The sequence below is a fragment of the Chelonoidis abingdonii genome, chromosome 3 (genome assembly GCF_003597395.2).
Source record: "Chelonoidis abingdonii isolate Lonesome George chromosome 3, CheloAbing_2.0, whole genome shotgun sequence".
Classification (NCBI taxonomy): Eukaryota; Metazoa; Chordata; order Testudines; family Testudinidae; genus Chelonoidis; species Chelonoidis abingdonii.
The window spans coordinates 199,290,093-199,310,334 of NC_133771.1; the positions used below are offsets into that span (position 1 = coordinate 199,290,093).

At 43.8% G+C, this 20,242-nt stretch overlaps 1 protein-coding gene across 3 annotated transcripts in view; it reads right to left on the bottom strand.

The window, feature by feature from the left end:
- Positions 1-20,242, bottom strand: part of APLF (aprataxin and PNKP like factor) — a 112,755-nt gene that overhangs the window by 20,664 nt on the left and 71,849 nt on the right. For 2 of the 3 annotated variants that reach the window (XM_032806358.2, XM_032806357.2), the window contains 2 exons: positions 8,287-8,333; positions 4,817-4,858 (listed from right to left, as the gene is read on the bottom strand). In XM_032806358.2, the coding sequence (XP_032662249.1) occupies positions 4,817-4,858; positions 8,287-8,333 (89 nt within the window). Of the gene's footprint in view, positions 1-4,815; positions 4,859-8,286; positions 8,334-13,686; positions 13,752-20,242 lie in introns of those variants that run through there. The other variant, XR_004377293.2, reaches the window with a different exon arrangement.

Consider the following 20,242-nt stretch of genomic DNA (forward strand, 5'->3'; position numbering starts at 1 on the left):
GGGTTGCTTGCTGGTGGATTCTCTGCAGCTTGAGGTCTTCAATCACAATTTTGAGATTCAATAACTCAGTCATGTTAGGGGTTGATAAATGTTATGGTAGGGTTTTGGCCTGCCTGTGCAGGAGGTCAGCTAGATGATCATATTGGTCCTTCTGACTATGAGTCTATGAGTCTATGAGTAGGTGGGGGACTGAACTGGAGAGAGAAGAGATGGCAGGGGGCGTGTAGGAAGAGTGATTTAATAGAGTCGTTGCAGAAGCTCTTGAAGAAGAGATGGATTGATATGGTGGATATAGAAGTGAAGTTTTTTCTCTTTTGCTCATGTTTAGTGGGCTATGCTGTAGATTAGAACTCTGATGATTAGTAATCAATCTCCCCTGCGATGCAAATTGTAGTAACTCCATTTGCCACTATGTTACTGACAGACGTCTACCACTGCCAGTGCCAGGTACCTGCCACTGAGTGAGGCTGATGATGTATTGCATTGCACAGAGACCTATTAAAATCCTTGACTCATGCCGCATGAAGCCATTGGGATCATGGCCAAGAAGCAATTTGGTGAATGCTTCGCTCGGTTTTTGCAACACTTACATGTGCAAAACTTTATTTTAAAACCATGTATTATTTACAAAAGGACATTTTCCTAACAAAACAGCTGTATTGTTCATGCCCCAACCTTACGTGTGAGAAGCTAAATTTGAGCTGCGGATCATTACAAAATTGATGTATGCGAAGCTTACTATAAACTTATTGTATCTCTAATATATACAATTTGTCTTATTTGAACCTCCATTTTCTGCAATAGGCAATGCTTGCTCCCTGCTCTTTGCTATGGATCAAAATCATCTCATATCCCTCCTTTATAATGCATTGAACGCTTTATGCATTGGTGGAGATGGGGTAAAATCTTCATAGTTTTTACCCCACATATATTTTTCTCTTCTTTGAATTACATTACTGGTTACTCTGATCATCTGCTATACTTTATAAGATATATAGGCTGTACCATTAAAGGTTTTTTTAAAAGTCCTATCAGCTGTCAATGGATTTAAGCACTTTTTTTGAAATCTGCCCCATGAACCCTAAAATTCCATGGCCTGAGGCTCACCAGTACTTTAGCAGTTTACCTTTCTAGAGGGCTCCCACTCGAACATGAAGACTGAAATGGATTCATGTTACCTCCAATAGTTCTGTGGGTTGCTCCGTCAATAGATCTTTGAGAAAGAGAGCAGATAATTTTCCATAGAACTGACACTATAGAGTTTTTTCAATTGTGAAATAGTTTCCAAACATTGTGAGAGAGTAAATGTAACCTCACACTGCAATTGGTTAACGTATTCAAATGTATCTTTGATAATGTAAGTGCAAAATTCACCAAGTCACTGATAACAGGATTGTTACTCTGGTGGCTATACATTTATTATAGGAAATGAGACTGGTGAATCACACAGAGGTGTGGATTTATCTGGTATTTAAAACATAAGTAAATCACGTAATAGAAAAGCAATATAAGTATAGCAGATGAATCCCTGCAGTGTGTATTCTCTCAACCTACAGAGACCGCAATATATCAGAGGAGGAGCCAGATGGAAGGAAAAGTAAATGGAGAAGCACCAGAAGTAGGAATGAGGTTGCAGGTTTTCACCATCCTGTCATCTTGATGTCCAACTAGGGGTTGGTCTGCCACCTTTTGTACCCTTTTCCCTTACATCCCACACATCTAGGGCTATATTTGATGTAGGTGCGGCCACATCCATATTTGTATTCAGGGACATAATTAAGTTCCGATTGCTAGCATAAGCTATTGAATCATACATTCCCAAATTCCCACACGTTAATACAGATACTAAAATGCGTTATTTCAACTTAAACTGCCCATTTGTGGTTTGTTTATCACAAGGTGTATATTGCAAAATCTTACATCCTACATCTAGCAGTAGGCTGACTGTCTAGGTCTTAATCATTTCCAAAGCCTATGTTTACATTGTTTCCCTATTTGTACACAGCTTTAATTATTTATTATCAATATTGTTAAGCATTTTAACTTCCCTAACCTATAGGTATAGTTGATTTTAAGAATAAACTTTGCAGGTTAGGGTCAAGGCCAACACAAGAAACATGCTGGGCTCTACCTCGCAGCAGGAGATGGGTGAACCCAAGATCACTGGCACGTGCCAACGTGTATGTAAATGTGAGCCACTGAAGACAATGTGAATTTGAGGTGTATGCAGATCTTTCACAAAGCCCTTCAAAGCTTAGCAGTGGTCTTGCATGTACTGCAAGTGAAAATGGTGGACAAGATTTGTTTGAGGTGGCAGGCAATGGTTGCTTCCTGGCCTCCACAAAAATACTAAGATCCACTCTACTAGAGCCAATCTGCCCGGAGGATATGCACATACAATTCCAATTACGATTTTGGTGCAGGTTACATAGGTAGTTTGAGGCAGAATTAGACACTCTTTCCATCTGAATCCAGGTTCTGAGTTGGCTCACAGTAAAATCTCTCTTTTGCATGAATGAGATGACACTGTATCACACAGAAGAAGCGCAAACAAATCAAGATTCTTAGTTGAACTGAAACTAATCTGTCAGATGAGATTGTATATATATTTCAGAATGGATGGAAACCCAGTTCTTCTTTGAGTGCTTGTCATCTCCATTCCATGTTAGGTGTGTGTGCCCACCACATGCACTGGTGCTGGAATTTTTTTCTCATGGTATCCATAGGGGCAGACACGCCATGCTGCGGTATAAGCGCGCAGCTCCCCCACCCTCAGTCCTTCTTGCCGCAGTGATGGTGTCGGAACATCGCTGCTTCAGCTAGCATTGCGTTTCGTTCAGTTTCTTCCAAACGTTCTCCTGTAAAATAGTTAATATCCTTAGTGTAGTTCTAGTTTAGCGGTCCAGATGGACTCAGCCTAGGGCATGTCCTAGTCCCCGGCTTTAAGCCCTGCGATGTTGTAAGCAGCCTATGCCGAGCGACCCTCATATTAGTTGTTTGAGATGTCTGGGCGAAGGATACATAGCAACAAGTGAATCTGTAATCCTTCAACCCGACAAAAGGAAAGAGACATCATCTCAGGGCGCCCCGATGGAGTGGCATAACCGGAGCAAGGTGCCTACTCGGCCGAGCACTGCAGCCTCGGTGTGGAGCGCCTGCTGGCACTGTCTTTCAGCCACCCCCCATCCCCTTTATTTCTGTCTTTCCTAAACAGCACATACCCTTCAATACCTGTACTCCAGTCATGACTACTATTCGACCATGTTTCTGTTAGCCCTATAATATCTGATTTCACTTCCCGCACTAGTAACTCTAGTTCCTCCATTTTGTTACCTAGGCTCCTTGCACTGGTGTACAAACATCTTAATTTTTGCTGTTTGGCTTTGCTCACGTTCTTTACCCAATTAGGCCCAGACATTCCACCGCCAGTATCACCTATTAGACTGGTATCTACACTACCTTCCTCCTTATGTCCATTCTCATACCCATGGCTGTATCCTTTCTTACTTCGTTTTCTTCCCTCTCAATGTTAAATTCCAGCATGGAGATTACCTGGACATCTCTTAACCACCTCCTCCAAATTTCTAGTTAAAACTCTCTTAATCAGTTGTGCCAGCCTCCATCCTAGAAGTCTATTTCTTTCCCTGCTCAGGTGAAGTCCATTCCGAGAGAACAGTCCTCTGTCCATGAATGCCTCCCAATGGCCGTACATTCCAAAGCCCTCCTTATAGCACCATGCCTGAGCCATCTGTTGATTGTCATAATCTTGTCACACCTTTGTTGCCCTTCTCTAGGAACAGGCAGAATCCCACTGAAGATCACCCGAGCCTCAATTTCCTTAAGCATCTTTCCCAGCCTGGTATAGTCTCCCTTGATATGTTCCAGCAAGAATCTAGCTGTATCCTTTGTTCCCACAAGAAGGACAATCAGTGGATTCTTTCCTGCTCCCATTACGATCCTCCAAATAGAGGTGCAGGGGCACAGATACGCCTACAGTGGAGCACCCAGAGGGACACTATTCAAAGAAGCTGCACTTGACAGTAGCGCTATTGTTTTAAGAAATATAAACATATGTTTTGTATCTCTTGGTTAGTGACCTTTGTTTAAAACAAGGGATAAACAATTCAAAACAAATCAACATATCTTCAGTGACAGCATTATAAAAGAATGTTAATATTTCACATACAGATGAAAAATGATAAAGCAGTGTTCCTTGGTAAGCATTTTAGTGAACCTCTAATTCAGAACACCTTATGAGGCATCAATATTTCAGATACAAAATTAAACTTAAGAAAAGCTCAATGGCACATGTATACATGCACACAACGTGAATTACCTTCATGTTCTTTAGAACATAGCTTAAGGCAAAAAGGAATACAGCAATGTTTTGGGCAGTAAGCCTTTACTGAACAGCCTTTAAACAGTTGTAGCTGAAATACTGATTCCTTTGATCTTATTGCCTTTTACCTCTAGGCAATATTAGGGAGCTAATTGGTTTAAATCATTCAATGTTCATCTTTAAACTTAAAAGATACTTTGCAGTTTCCAGAGTAAAACTAGGTCTGCTTATCTGGAACACATTTTCATAGAACACCCTGCAGTACAAAGTGCAGGGGCACTCACTGAAAGAAAATAATGTCCCTTCCCCAACTAGAGACCTAGCAAGCAGCATTCATGATAAAGTACTTCAGTATTACACCATCTCTAACTGAAACCAATACATCTAACCTGCTTTGTCTTTCACGTGCATGATTTAAAAACAAACACCATCATCACAATAGTAACAGGTCCCTTTAGAAAATTAGAACTTTCTAACCTCTTTTATTAGTTTTCTGTCTAGTTCTTCTTGTTTCAGTTTCTAAATGGAAAGAAAAAAAAGCTATTACCAAGGAAACTACAATCTAGCAGAAATCTGTGATGTAACAACAACTGAGACTGCAAAAATAAAGAGTTCATTCCCACATTTTAACGTAACTGCCCTGGTGACTGTATTTACTATGTACGTTTATGTATTTATGCATCTGAAAAAGCAAGCTGTAGCCCATGAAAGCTTATGCTGAAATAAATTTGTTAGTCTCTAAGGTGCCATAAGTACTCCTGTTCTTTTTCCCGAGATAGTAACCCTCTCATGAACCTTTTCCATGTTTGATCCCACACCTTTTCTGTGCCAGCAAAACAGATCTATGATTTCATACAGCCCTGGTAGAGCTCACTAGGCCAGGAGTTCTCAATCTTTTTTCTTACTGAGCTGTTCCCCTCCCCCATATGCTACAAAAACACCACGACCCACCTGTGCCACAATAACTGGTTTTCTGCATATAAAAGCCAGAGTCGACATTAGGGAGTAGCAAGCAGGGCAATTGCCTGGGGCCCCACGCCACAGGGCCCCTGTGAAGCTGCATTGCTCATGTTTCGGCCTCTGATGGAGGGCTCGTGGCCCTGGGCTTCAGACCCATGAGGTGGGACTTCGGCTTTCTGCCCTGGACCATAGCAAATCTCACAGTGGCCTTACTTGGCAGATCCTCTGAAAACTGCTTGTGACCCCTCAGAGCCCCCCGGACCTCTGGTTGAGAAGCACTGCACTAGGCTGCTGTTTTTTGGGTCCCACTTCACTGGGTCCTGTGAGCTTTAAGCTTCCTGAGTCTGAACAGAGGCCAGGCACTGCTTCTGGCTGAGGGTTTCTGGGCACACACTCAGGATACAGATCCTCTGTCCAACACCCCTTTCAGAGAGCTGAGACCCTGCAATCCAACTGACAGGACTCCCAAGACTAGTGCCAGCATCCCATAACTCTACCGTTGCTTGAGTAAACTCCTTTCCAGAGCTCCAACCCTGGGGGCATATTGGTTTATTGTTTATCCTTCAGGGACACAATAGCTGAACATTTTAAAAAGTTGCAAATATAGAATCATAGAACATAGCTATATCCTTGTATGTTTTTTAGATCATTGTGTTACTGAAATAAGAGACAGGTGGTTGAGGTAATATCTTTTACTGGACCACCTTCGGTTGGTGAAAGACAAGCTTTCGAGTTATACAGAGCTAATTTTTCAGGTTTAGATCATTGAAATAACTGTAGTTTCTTCTGCAGCAATAACGTTGCCGTGATCCCTAACTCTTGGGAAACTCTGAACAGAGTGGCATTACATTTGCAAAGTTGTATTAAATTAAAAATCTTTCAGTGTTTGTATGGTTGAAGGATGGATTTATATAATTTTTGAAAAAGCCTAGTACACTTAAAAAAATCAAAAAATAAATTTGATAACATTCTTAGAGAAAAATGTCAAACTGTTATATTTTCCAACGCTAAGTGTTCAATAAATCTAATTACTTCAACCCGAAATGCTGGAAAAATAGCTTTTCAATGAATGCTTAGATTCAGATTCCATCCTGATTAAACTCTGTCCAAGTCCCCCAACGAAAATGTGGAACTACACCTCTACCCTGATATAATGCAGTCCGATATAAAGCAAATTCAGATATAACGTGGTAAAGCAGCGCTTCGGGGGACAGGGCTGCTTTACCTCCTTGTATCTGAATTTGTGTTACCGCAAGCAGTTTGTCTGCTCCCGCCCGTTACTTGCTGCGTCCCTCCCCCGGGCCCTCCTCCCCCAGCTCACCTCCCCTCGGTCTCCTCCCACGAGCGCACTGAAGCTCCACTTCTCCTCCCTCCCAGGCTTGCTGTGCCAATCAGCTGTTTGGCAAGCCTGGGAGGGAGGAGCAGCAGAGCTGTGGTGAACTTGTGGGAGGAGGAGGAGCAGAGGTGAGCTGGGATGGGGGGCTGTAGCAAGTAAGCCAGGGGCGCCAAGGAACTTCTCCCTACCCCAGCTCCCGACCGCTCCGCCTCCTCCTCTCACGAGCACGCTGCTCAGCTCCGCTTCTCCTCCCTCCCAGGCTTGCCACGCCAAATAGCTGATTGGCGCAGCAAGCCTGAGGGGGTGGGGGAGAAGCAGAGCTGCAGTGTGCTTGTGGGAGGAGGCGGAGCGGAGGTGATCTGGGGCGGGGTCTGGGGAGGGCCACAGCAAGTAAGGGGGGATGCAGAGGAACTGCTCCGTGGTCCAATTCATCTCCAGTGGCATAGTCAGGTGGAGGGAACAGGGGGAGTAATTAAAAAAAAAGGTGTCACCCGCTGCAGTGCTTTTACTCACCCAGTGGCGCTCTGGGTCTTCGACGGGTGTCTTCAGCTGCACTAAAGGTCCCACCTCTGAAATGCCGCTGAAGACCCGGAGCGAGTGAAGGTCCTGCCGCCGAAGTACCGCCAAAGACCTGGAGTGCCACCGGGTGAGTAAAGTAAAAGCGCCGGAGTGAGTGGCGCCTTTTTTTTTTTAATCACTCCCCCAGGTGAGTACAAAGGCGCCAGGAAATTGACACGGTGCCACTTGTGCTCAGTGGAGGAGCAGCCGCTACTGCTCATCTCCGCCTCCTCCTCTGAGCGCGCCGCCTCCACTTCACTTCTTCCCCCCCCACTTCCAGGCTTGCCGGGCCAAAGAGCTGATTGGTGCGGCAAGCTCGGAAAGAAGGAAGAAGTGGAGCCGCGGCAGCGCGCTCAGGGAGGAGATGGAGGCAGAGCGCAGGTGAGCTGGGGCGGGGAGCGGTTCCTCTCCCTACCCTGATATAATGCGGCCTCACCTATAACATTGGAGATTTTTTGGCTCCCGAGGACTGCATTATATCAGGGTAGAGGTGTACTTGGTATCTTAGATGCAGAGAATCACTAGTCTAGAAAATAGACAAACTTTTTTTTTAAACAAACAGCACAAACACTACATTCTACATTTTTAATTCCTTCTTTCACTGTGCTACTTTCCTCAGATCCCCTGCCAGAAGCAAAAAAACCCAGAATCTTTTATTGAGATTGTCACATCTTAAAAATCAGAGTCTCTCAAATTATGGAATTCTTGTTCCATTAAGTGTTTGGAGTAAAAGCCACCAACTGATTCAAGTATCTACTACTTCTTGGTGTGTGTCTGTATGGTATAAAAGCCATGCATGTACATGTCATACTGTTAGCATTTGAATCACCTACTGAGGTTACTCAGATCAAAAGACATCTAAAATAGTTAGCAGTGAAACAAATCTTAAGTGGAGTAGAAAAGCAATAATCTTTATTGTGGACAACTGTAGGGAAAGAATTAAAGCATTAGGAATGGCAACACGGCAGAGTTGTATAGTAAGTGACAAATACAAATGAGTAAAGCATGACAGAAGCATAAACCATTTCATACGCCCTTTTAAGTGTGCATCACTGCCTTTTTATTTTTAAAAGTTTTGAACAAGAGTCTTTACCTGGAGGTGTGGTGTGCTTGTATTCAAGCTTGTGCTGCGGATTCTTCCTGCAAAGAATGAAAATCAATACAATAAAATCATTTCCTGCCCTTGCATCACACATTTCTTCATTCAAGAATTATTCACTGCACAATGGAAGCAATCATCAAACTTTAGGGGATGTGAATGAAATTTAAATTAATCACTGTGGAGCTTCAAATCACTTATCTGCAGCTCTCTCGATATAATAGTAAAAAGAAACAGTCCCTCAAAACATCTAGAATCAGCACTCTCATAGTATTTACCTATGGCACTTTTAGACCCCCACTACTGTGCCTCAATCTTTAACATATTCCTCTTAGTATTTCCTATTTCATATGGTCTTTCAAAAAAGGACCAGATAAATTCATGGAGGATAGGTGTCCCTTGGGATGGTGTCCCTAGCCTCTGTCTTCCAGAAGCTGGGAATGGGTGACAGGATGGATCACTTAATGATTACCTGTTCTGTTCATTCCTTCAGGGGCACCTGGCATTGGTCACTGTCAGAAGACAGAGTACTAGACTAGATGGACCTTTGGTCTGATCCAGTATGGCTATTCTTATGTTCTTATCACCTGTACTTTACAGATGGAGCTCTGAGGCACACAGAGAACAAATGACTTGCCCAAAATCACACAGGAAGTCTGTGACAGAGCAGGAAACTGAACTCAGGCCTCCCAAGTTGTTCGCTAGTGTCCTAATCACAGCGCCATCCTTCCCCTACACACCTCATTTGTTCAGCACAGTTTGTTCACCATTTTCAAAAGCATAATAGGTCCATATCTGTGACACTTCTATACCTCAAAATAGCACCCTAGAATCCCCATATTCATCACTGTGATATGATTACATGTTTTGTACAATGCATGCCTTGTAAGGTGGTATTTTAAAAGTCATTTTCAAACCATTTGATTTGCTGAACATTGGGTTGTACGTACTATCACTGTATGTGAAGTTATGAAGTATTGCTGTATGTGGTACTGAGATGTACTCTGAATGTCTATGTAAGTGCAGTGCCTGTCAGAGGCTTGTAGCTTGACATTAGCATCATAGTGTGAGAGAGAGCCCAGACTTGCAGGTTTGGAGGGCTCAGTGGTTCCACAGCCCAGGCTGCACCCTGAAGACCCCGTCACAATGTTGATTTAAGAACCATCATTGGTTATGCATTTCCTAGACTCTTTTACATGAGTTCCAATGACCAGCCCATGCACATACCCTCAAAAGGGGCAGGAAATATATTTTTAAAAGGCTAAAACTAGCCAGATAATACTACAAATGTCTTACTTCAGCAAGGAACATGCCCAATTATTTTTTAACATGTTAATCATTTTACATTTTAATTACTTATTACATTTAAGTTTCATACATGTCAAAGAGGATTCAACTTCAAATGTCATTGTAGATAGTGTTCATGTGCTGAATATTCTGCAGGAAGTGTATGCACAAAAAAAAATCCCCAACAAAGTAGATTTGTACACTGGAAACAGACTCTAAAAACACTACGGCAGGGTTTTTTGTTTATCATCTGTCACAGATTTCTATGCAAATATGCTCCATTTACAAGTAAAAACTATTTTTCCTCTCAATTACCAGTCCCAAGAATCAGTCAAGTTAGCTCCCAAGGTAAGTTTTTGTCTGTTTTTTCTAATCACCAGCAATACAGCCCTTGAAGTCAGTGGGACCACTCGTGTTCATGTACTTTGCTGGATTAGAGCTAGAGTACTCAGCATCTTGCAGGAATGAACCTTAAGTAGTAAACCCATATTAAGAATTATATTTTGTTTAGAATTTAATTTCACAGCAGTGCTCTCAACTTTCCCTGGAGGTTGTTTTCAAATCTCATTAACATCAATAGAAATAACTTAGAGTGTTAATAGCAGAGATCAGTGCAAGGGAGGAAGAAGATGGTTCGTTAGTTCTATATAGAAATATGGTGGTAGATAAAAATAAAATCACCTCCCACTTCACAAGAAAAAAAAAAATCAAGATTAATTTTCTTTCCCTCCTGCATCTTAAATTTTTGCTATAATTAGTGGTCTTTATAGAAGCTGTGATAAAGGATAATTATTTACTCAACTTGCACACTGAGAAACAGGAAAAATAAAGAGTGGCAATCACATGCAATTGACTGGAATTTTTATTACAGGTGTCAGAAAGCTTCTGGAGCAGGGATTGGCAACCTTTCACAAGTGGTGTGCCGAGTCTTCATTTATTCACTCTAATTTAAGGTTTCGAGTGCTGGTAATACATTTTAAATTTTTTAGAAGGTCTCTTTCTATAAGTCTATATTATATAACTAAACTATTGTTGTATGTAAAGTAAACAAGGTTTTCAAAATGTTTAAAAAGCTTCATTTAAAATTAAATTAAAATGCTGATCTTACGCCACTAGCCTGGGGTTTTGTTCACCTAGGCTGGCAGTGGGCTGAGCAGGGCCTGCGGCCGGGACCCCAGACCAGGGGGTGGGGTTCAGGGGTCAGGGCAGACGGCTGAAGGGTGTGTGTGTGGGGGGGTGCAGGGCAGAAGGCTGGGTGTGGGGGGGGGTTCAGGGGTCAGGGCAGAGGGATGGGGGCTGTGAGGGTGCAGGGCAGAAGGCTCGGTGTGTGTGTGGGGGGGTTCAGGGATCAGGCCAGAAGGCTGGGGGTGTGTGGGGGTTTAGGGGTCAGGGCAGAGGGATGGGGGCTGTGGGGATGCAGGGCAGAAGGCTGGGTGTGTGGGAGAGTTCAGGGGTCAGGGCAGAGGGCTGGGGGGTGTGGGGGGTGTAGGGCAGAAAGCTGTGAGGAGAGGGTTCAGGGGTCAGGGCAGAGGGATGGGGGCTGTGGAGACGCAGGACAGAAGGCTGGGTGTGAGGGGAGCTTCATGGGTCAGGGCAGAGGGCAGTGGTGGTCTGGGGGGTGCAGGGCAGAAGGCTGGGTGTGTGGGGGGGTTCAGGGCAGAGGACGTGTGGGGGGGTTCAGGGGTCAGGGCAGAGGGATGGGGGCAGTGGAGGTGCAGGGCAGAAGGCTGGGTGTGTGAGGGGGTTCAGGGGTCAGGGCAGATGGCTGGGGTGTGTGGGGGTGTGCAGGGCAGAAGGCTGGGTGTGGGAGGGTTCAAAGGTCAGGGCAAAGGGCTGGGGGTGTGGGGGAGTCAGGGCAGAGGGCTGGGGTGCTTGGCTCGTAGTAGTGCTCCCAGCCCCCTGCCCTGAGCGGCTCAAGGCAGGGGGCTGGAAGGAATATGCCCTGTTCCACCCACTTCCCCAAGGCTCCGTCCCTACCTACCTTTGTGTCCTCTAGGGAGCTGTGTACACGCTGCTGCTCTTCCCCCTCCCCCTCGTTAGGGCCATCAGCTGATTGGCGCTGGGGAAGGAGAGGGGGAGGGGCAGCAAAGCACCATGCTGAGGGAAGAAGTGGGAGTGGGGGGAAGCTTGGTTGCTGCAGGACCAAGCTTCTGCCTCCTGCCCCCGCAGGGGAGAGCAGTGGGTGGGGGAGCTGAGTGGAGTTGGGGGCCGGGACCGCGGCAGCATGCCACTCAAAATCGGCTTGCGTGCCATGTTTGGCACGTGTACTGTAGGTTGCCAACCCCTGTTCTAGAGTCATAAAATCACTTCAAAAAATAATAATCATGCAAGATCCTGAAAGCCTGCACCATGAATCACAGGGGATCCTGTACTGAGATGTCAGAGTTTACTTTTAAAAATGGAATTAAAACAGTGTGAAGCTACAAAGTATGAAACAAATGATATCTGGCCTACAGAGGAAATGAGATATGTACAACTAACACATAGCCTGAAACAGCATATTTGCTCAAAAGTGCAATTTTGAAGACAACAGGAACTTTTCATTAAATCTGTTAAAGTAGGACTTTGATCTACAGTCTGTAATTTTAGTTTCTACAGTTCTTTGTTCATGAATATCCCTAAACAAACTATGTAACCCTGTCCTCCTCACTGAATTTATTGCTAACACAGAAACTTTCCAGTGATTTCAATGGCCTTTGGATCAAATCTACAATTCTGAGAGCCAAACTGTAGCCTCCCATAGTAAAGTCAAGAGGACTCTTAAAATTTCATGAGATTCAGTATGCAGTGTTTGCTGTGAAGGCTCCCCTCTGGAGGAAAAAATGACAGGACCTCCAGAACCAGAGGAACTAAGGAGCAAAAAGGTCTAAATCTACAGCTCTTGGGGTCTCCTTGAGCTTTGTCCAATCTGCTCCCCAACACATGCTTTCCCTCATTTTCAGAAACTACACTGTACTGTCAGTCAATACAGTGGAATCCACTGCATTTGGGAAAAAGACTAATGGCCTAAGGATAATAGACCATATAGGAAGGTCTAATTTTCCGAACCAGAGTCTTGCTAAGAGAATAAGTCTACTTTGACTTGTCTTGGGAACTTGGATTTCTATTGATAGGTTCACAGACTGTTTAGAGATAATGTGTCCTTGGACTACAAAACAAAAAACATTCTCCAGATAAGACAAAGCCCTGATGTGTGTGAAGGTTTTGGAGGAAAACCATGGAAAGTTCCAGGAGTCCATCACATGACCAGTGCTACCTATGGATGACAGAGATATAATACAAAGGACTCCAAGAGTGGGGGCTTCCCCCCCGCTCATTTGATGGTTTCTGCCCCTTTTCTTTTGGTTTTCTTATTTTCCACTCAAAGTTGCAGGTCTAATGAGTGATAGCCAACTAACATAAGCAACATTCCATACAAGACAGTGTTTTTTTCAGTTGTTGTTGTTAGGATGGCAAACTTTCTAACTGCGCAAAACCGAAACACCCTTGCCCCGCCTCTTCCCTGAGGCCCAACTTCTTCTCCAAGGCCCCACCTCCAGTCACTCCATCCCTGCTCTCTCCATCATTCATTCTCCCCCACCCTCACTCCAGCTGGGGGTAAGGGCTCTGTGGTAGGGCCAGGGATGAGGGGTCTGGGGTGCATGAGAGGGCTCGGGGCTGGGGCCAGGGCCGGGGCCAATCTTTCCAGTTGCATTTAATGTTTTCTGTTTTACTAATCATTTAATCAGTGTTCCTATACTACAGAACATTTTTCAGGACAACTAATGATTTTGGGTCAGATTTTCAGAGATGCTGAGAATCCACAGCAATTATTAACTTTAGTTGGAACCGATAGTGCTCAGCACTGATAAAAATAACCACAATATACAAAACCACAGACTTGTACTTGATGGTATAGGAAAATGATTATCTGAAGTTCAACTATTCAAGATTTGGTTTTTCTGAATTTTAGATGTATGTCATCCAAGTCAGATAGTTGAGATTAATCTGTGTTCAGAAGTTTTAGACTTTGTATAGTTTGAAATTAGTGTAACTCTTCAATATGTACCTATTCAGGATTTTTTAAGGAGTGAATTTAGGGCTTGTGAGTAGTTGCTGAATTAACACCTGGAGACTTTATTCAGATACAGCATCGGCAGTGTAACATAAGCTTCTCCAGCAGTATCTCCTCCCTGCAACAAGAACATACTTCCAGGGCGAAAGGGAGGTTTCCATACTTCAGTTACACACACAGATCCATGGGCCCCTCAGAATACAGCCAATGGCAGCAGCAGCGCTGCTAGGGAAACTTCATGAGCCAGAGACTGATAATAGCAGCAATGCCGCTCATCACTATGTACCCGGTTCAAATCCAACTCAAGACAGTATATGCCAAAAGCAGTTACCATACAATTTTTGCACCAGTGGCTATGATGAAATGAGATTGTTGTTTCAATTAAATTCTTACAGGACGGACGATCCAGCCATTCTGGGATCCTCATTTAAGTCATAGCAGGTTGTTTTGATGCAAATGCTCAGATGACAATTCTCAAGAATACATTACAAGGAGACATCAGGGAGACGAGAATTCTCAGTTTTCTGTGGCTGCTTGAAATCTTGTATTAACAGATATAGATATTCTGTAACTGAGTACTAAAAATATTTTGGGAGTTCACATTCATTTTATATCCACACTTGACTATGTAAGTGATTTTGTCAATCATAATTTGAGGATGGGTTAAATGCATCTTCCACTTTGCCAGCCCAGGGCTTCTCACCTGCATTGCATTTACTCACCAATTTTTATTCCACAGTTAAAAATTTACATTGACCCAAATTTTAAAACTCCTGTTCCATCCTTACTCAGGCAAAGCTACTGATGTCAATGAGTTTTGCCTGCATAAGAACCATGTAAAAATGAACTAAGGACATTCAGTTTTAGCCTCATTTGTATGCACTTTTTAAAATTTGAAGTTCATGTCCACCTTAAGTATTCTTAAACGAAAGTGTGCTGTAACTCGGGATGTAAATACCCATTTAAAAAATTAAATGTTTAAACGATTAAAAATATTTTGTTTAAACGTTTAACCCATTAAAAGGCTGGCTGGTGTGGGGCCGCTGGGGCCGGCCGGCCGGCCGGGGGATTAACAGTTCAGGCAGGTTAACGCCTTACATCCTTAGATGTAACTAATCTTGGGCTCAACTATTTTGTAAATATAGTTAAGGCTTTCTAAAGAAAGGTTTAACAAAGTAGCTTCCAGTATTAATTGGCTCCCCACAGAAAAAGCCTAAGGCAGTTCAATTGCATGCATTTTTGAACAAAATTCAAGGAAAACAACTCAGCCATATACCACTATGATGTTTGTTTTTTAAAGACACCAATTATTGAAACCCACATTATTCAATAACGATGAGTGCACATCGCTAGGCATGTGATATTATTTGTTATTTATAGCACCCAGTCACATTTGCTATTAGTTGAAGCTTTAATATAACACTGGTCTACAATTTTTGAGAAGTTGTCTGCTTCAGAGCTAAAATGTGGTATTTATTATGTATTTTGATGTGCTGAATTCAAATATGACAATTAAAACAACTGATTGGCTACTGTTTCTAAGATATTTAAGTTTTTACATTTTATGTCTATGTATATTGTGTAGATAGTAGAGTTTTAATCATAAAATTGTAAACCTAGGTCTTTTCATGTGTTTATGGTTGCTTTACATGATAATATTTCACCTGTCCTGTTTATGTAACACTTTAAAAATCAGCAAAAGGGTTATATAAATAAAATTTATTATGAAAAAGGCAAAAAAACTATTATGTACATAGTTTTAGTCCTATTCAGTGTCTACTCGGCGCTTCTTGGCTTGTCTCTTGTATTCATTAAATGGAGCATCTCTTTCACTGTCCAGCAATAGTCTGCAAGCATTGATGGGCTCCATTTGCCCTGATAGCGTTTCTCCATTGTTGCAATGTCCTGGTGAAATCGCTCGCCGTGTCTCGCGCTCACTGCTCCGCAGTTTGGTGGAAAAAATCTAGATGAGAGTGCAAAAAATGTATCTTTAGTGACATGTTGCAACCAAGGCTTTTGTATGCATTGAGGAGGTTTTCCACCAACAACCTGTAGTTGTCTGCCTTGTTGTTTCCGAGAAAATTTATTGCCACTAACTGGAAGGCTTTCCATGCTGTCTTTTCCTTGCCACGCAGTGCATGGTCAAATGCATCATCTCGAAGAAGTTCACGAATCTGAGGACCAACAAATGACACCTTCCTTTATCTTAGCTTCACTTAACCTTGGAAATTTTCCACGGAGGTACTTGAAAGCTGCTTGGTGTTTTGTCAATGGCCTTGATGACAAAGTTCTTCATCAGACCCAGCTTGATGTGTAAGAGTGGTAACAAAATCTTCCTTGATTCAACAAGTGGTGGATGCTGAACACTTTTCCTCCCAGGCTCCAGTGACTGTCAGAGTGGCCAATCTTTCTTGATGTAGTGGGAATCTCTTGCACGACTATCCCATTCGCAGAGAAAAACAGCAGTACTTTGTGTATCCAGTCTGCAGACCAAGCAAGAGAGCAACAACCTTCAAATCGCCACAAAGCTGCCACTGATGTTGGTCATAGTTTATGCACCTCAAAAGTTGTTTCATGTTGTCATAGGTTTCCTCCATATGGACTGCATGACCAACTGGAATTGATGGCAAAACATTGCCATTATGCAGCAAAACAGCTTTAAGACTCGTCTTCGAATGAATCAATGAACAGTCTCCCACTCATCTGATCGTGAACGATGTTGAGGGCTGCCATCACATCATTGATTTGTTGTTGCTGGCTACAAGATCACTTCCTTCCAGAAGAAGAATGGGACAAGATCCTTCTGACGGTCACGGAACATGGAAGGAAACCCTAACATTACCTGCCAGGAGATTCCACTGCTGAAGTCTGGAGCCCAACAGCCAGACTAGAGCCAATCAACAATTTTAAGCATCATTTTTGTTCTCAGTGACCTGGAATTAGTAAAGTTTGACTACATTTATTTCAGAAGCATTTTGGCTGTAGAGCACTGTAATCTACAAAAAAACATTCTTGCTATAAAAACTGCCTTGTGAATCCCCGTTGCTCAACTAATCTAATTTTCTTTAAATTTCACAGAAAAAAAGTCTAGCTATTCTCTAAAAGGCACTCATTTGAATTTGTCAAACAAAGTGAAGAAGCAGTTTATTTGATTTGTGATTTTGTAACTACTGTTTCCCAAAATATCAGATTTCAAGGAAGTCTGAAGCACAGAGTGATATTTAACTGAATGAAAACTCTGTTGCCAAAACACTAGAGGAGTAAGTCAATGACTTCTGAAGTGCTATATTCAAGACTAGATCTATATATACACACACACTGAGAAGGAAACCCACAATATCTAATGGATTGGATTTGTCACACAGAATACAAGATTCTCACTATTGTTCATATGGAAGCAGAGGTAATCAGCAATAAAATTCAAGGGAGTTGAATTAATGGATCTTTGATTGTGGTGGCACCAAGTATTTCCATCATTCTCCTGTACTTCACTGCCTAATACAAGATTTGTGTATGCCTCCTCCCCATGGCCAATGGGAGCTTCAGAGGAGGTACCTGCAGGCGAGGGCAGCGCATGGAGCCCTCTTCCCCCCCTCTCTCCCAGGGGCCCAGTGACGTGGTCACTTCTGGGAGCTGTGTGGGGCCAGGGCAGACAAGGAGCCTGCCCTATCCCTGCTGCCACTCCAGAGCCCCTCTGGGTAAATGCCCCAACCTCCTGCCCTTACCCCCCTGCTACACCTTGCACCCCTCCTGCACCCCAACCCCCTGACCTGGGCCCCCTCCTGCAATCTGCACCTCTCCCTGCACCCCAACCTCCTTTTATGAGCCCTCTCCCGCATGCTGCACCCCCTCTTGCACCCCAATCCCCTGCCCTAAGCACCCTCATACACCCTGCACCCCTCCTGTGCCCCAACCTCTTGCCTTGAGCCCCTTTCTGCACTCCGCACCCCCTCCCGCACCCCAGCCCCCTGCCCCAGCCCTACATTCATGGCACTGCATGCAATTTCCCCACCCAGATGTTGCCCTCGGGCCAAAAAGTTTGCCCACCTCTGACTTAGAGGGTGCAGGAATTTGGAAGAGAGAAAACTGATGACATTTCATTCAGTCAGGAAAATCTATCTGGACTTAAGGCAGACCAAAACTCAAAAATATTCCAACCCTCAATTTTTACAGTGACTGCCACACGAAATCTGACTTGAGTTCAGATTGTTATAATCTGATGGGAAATATATGGATTCTAGGCTTCTTTAACTGTACATTATTGCTATGAAAATAAAAATGAACCAAAATCCCACAGTTAACATTCAATCATAATTTCACAATATTTTTAGTGTGCACAGCAGAGACGGCAAAAAGCACCACATTCCTAGAAGTGCGTTTACACCACAGACAAGAAAGTCCACTCAGCAGAGCTAAATTAGTTTGTACTCTATAAAAAATGCAGATAAAACACTAAAATAACTGAAGTTTACCAAGGGTTAAAGTATAGAAACAGGAAACAAATACTGTATGCAACTAAGATATTACAAACAAGAGAAAGGCAAAAAAAAATCATTGGAAACCCTTTTTAAAGCTGTTGTTATATCCAGTCATAAATAATTGAAAAGAGCTTTGAGTTTTGGCATTATTAGCACACATTAGCAACTTATTTTGCCCATTAACAGGTCAATATATATTAAAGTACTTGTAAAAATACATTTATTAAATTATATTCCAGCAGCCTGAAAAAGTAGAAATTCAGCTAACAGCTGAATTAATCACTAATCATTTCAGGCATGAACTTGAAAAATTGCTTTTGCCTAAACCAATTTAAAGTGAAAATAAATTACTGTAAAACACATTTGATCATTCTAATATATTATACTCATATGGTAAAGTACTAAAAAGGCCTGTATGACCTGAACAAAGTGCTCTCAAATGAGCTCCAGACCAACTACAGTTCATGAACTGCTCAGAGACAATTAATGCAGAGAAGCAGCAAAATAAATCAACCACAGGACTGGTTATGACTTATTTACTTGGGCTTAAAAGAGAACAACGAGGACCTGAGTCTCCTCCCTGTCAATAACCCCCTGCTCAGCCAATCAGGGTAGAGACTGAGGGGCGGGAGGCTGAGGGTTCTCCCCAGGGATCCCAAAGGATGACCCAAGTCACCAGTGGGGATCACTGTCCGAGCACTATTTCAGCCCCACATTCCCACAATGGAAGATGCAGAGCAGCCCCTGCAACACACACACACACACACACACTGGTGGGAGGGGAACAGGAGAAAGGACAAAAGAGATGAAGAGAAAGCTTGGAGGGATGGAGGAAAAGGTAAAACAAAAAGGACAAACCCTAATATCCCCAATGATTCTACAGGAAAAAAACCCCAGGTGGGGAATAAAATTCTGTCACCTTAAACCTTAAACTTTCCATGCCTAGAATTCAGCTGGCACCAGATGCATCACGCTGAACAGGCTCCAAACCTCTCGGAGGCTCTTCTTAATAGGGATGTCTGGTTTCTAGTAAAATCAGTAAAAGGAAAGGAGAAAACTCAAAAGAGGTTCCGCCTCGTGCTCACGTACGTGAACCCTAATACTCTCTAAGTCCTCAAAGAGAGACCTTGAGAAGGAGACTTGCTGAAGCAAAGCCACAGAGCTCTCCAAGGCTTTCCTGGCCCTGCACCCCTGTCCTGCCTGGCTGATGTCAGCATCTCTCTGTGAGGTCACCACCTCCCCACCACCTTTGACCAATAGACTGAGGTCCTGCAAAAGGCCTTTGTGATGTCACTGCCACACCCACCCCTCCCCTGAAGTGCTAATGTCCTGCCACTGGCCAGACACTTTCAAGGTTTGAGCTACTCCTTGTGGATCACCCCACTCAATTAGTGATAAAATATTGAAGCACCAGGCCACTTAAAAAATCCTGTCCTAATCAGAGCAAATCATTCAAAACATCAGTCAGGTCCTTTTTATTCTAAATATCAATTTACAGACAGATAATGTTTCTTAAAAACTAGTCAGCACAGCGAAGGATAAGCTACGGCTTGCGGGCTAGATCCGGCCTGTCAGGGCTTTCAGTCTGGCCAGCAGGATTGCCATCCCCGTGGTGCAGTGGGGCTAAGGCAGACTCCCTGATTGCTCTGCCCCCGCACCAGTCCCAGAAGTGGCCGGCACCACATCCCTGTGGCCCCTGGGGATGGAGGGGGCAGAAGGCTCCATGAGCTGCCCTCATCTGCAGACACCACCTCCTGCAGCTCCCATTGGCCAGGAACGGGAACCTGGCTAACAGGAGCTTCAGGGATGGTTCCCACAGACGAGGGCAGTGCACAGAAGAGCCACCTGCCCCGCCCCCCTCCAGGAGCCACTGCCAGACATGCTGGACGCTTCTGGGAGTGGCGTGGGACCAGGGCAGGCAGGGAGCCTACCTTAGCCCTGCTGTGTGCCACTGTCGCCCCGGAGTTGACTGAGGTAAGCAGTGCTAGGCTGGAGCCGACACCACGAATCTCTCCTGCACCCCGCACTCCAACCCCCTGCCCTGAGCCCCCTAACCCCCTGCTTTGAGCCTCCTGCCATACCCCTTCTACACCCCAGTGCCCTGCCCTGAGCCTCCTGCCACATGCCTTCT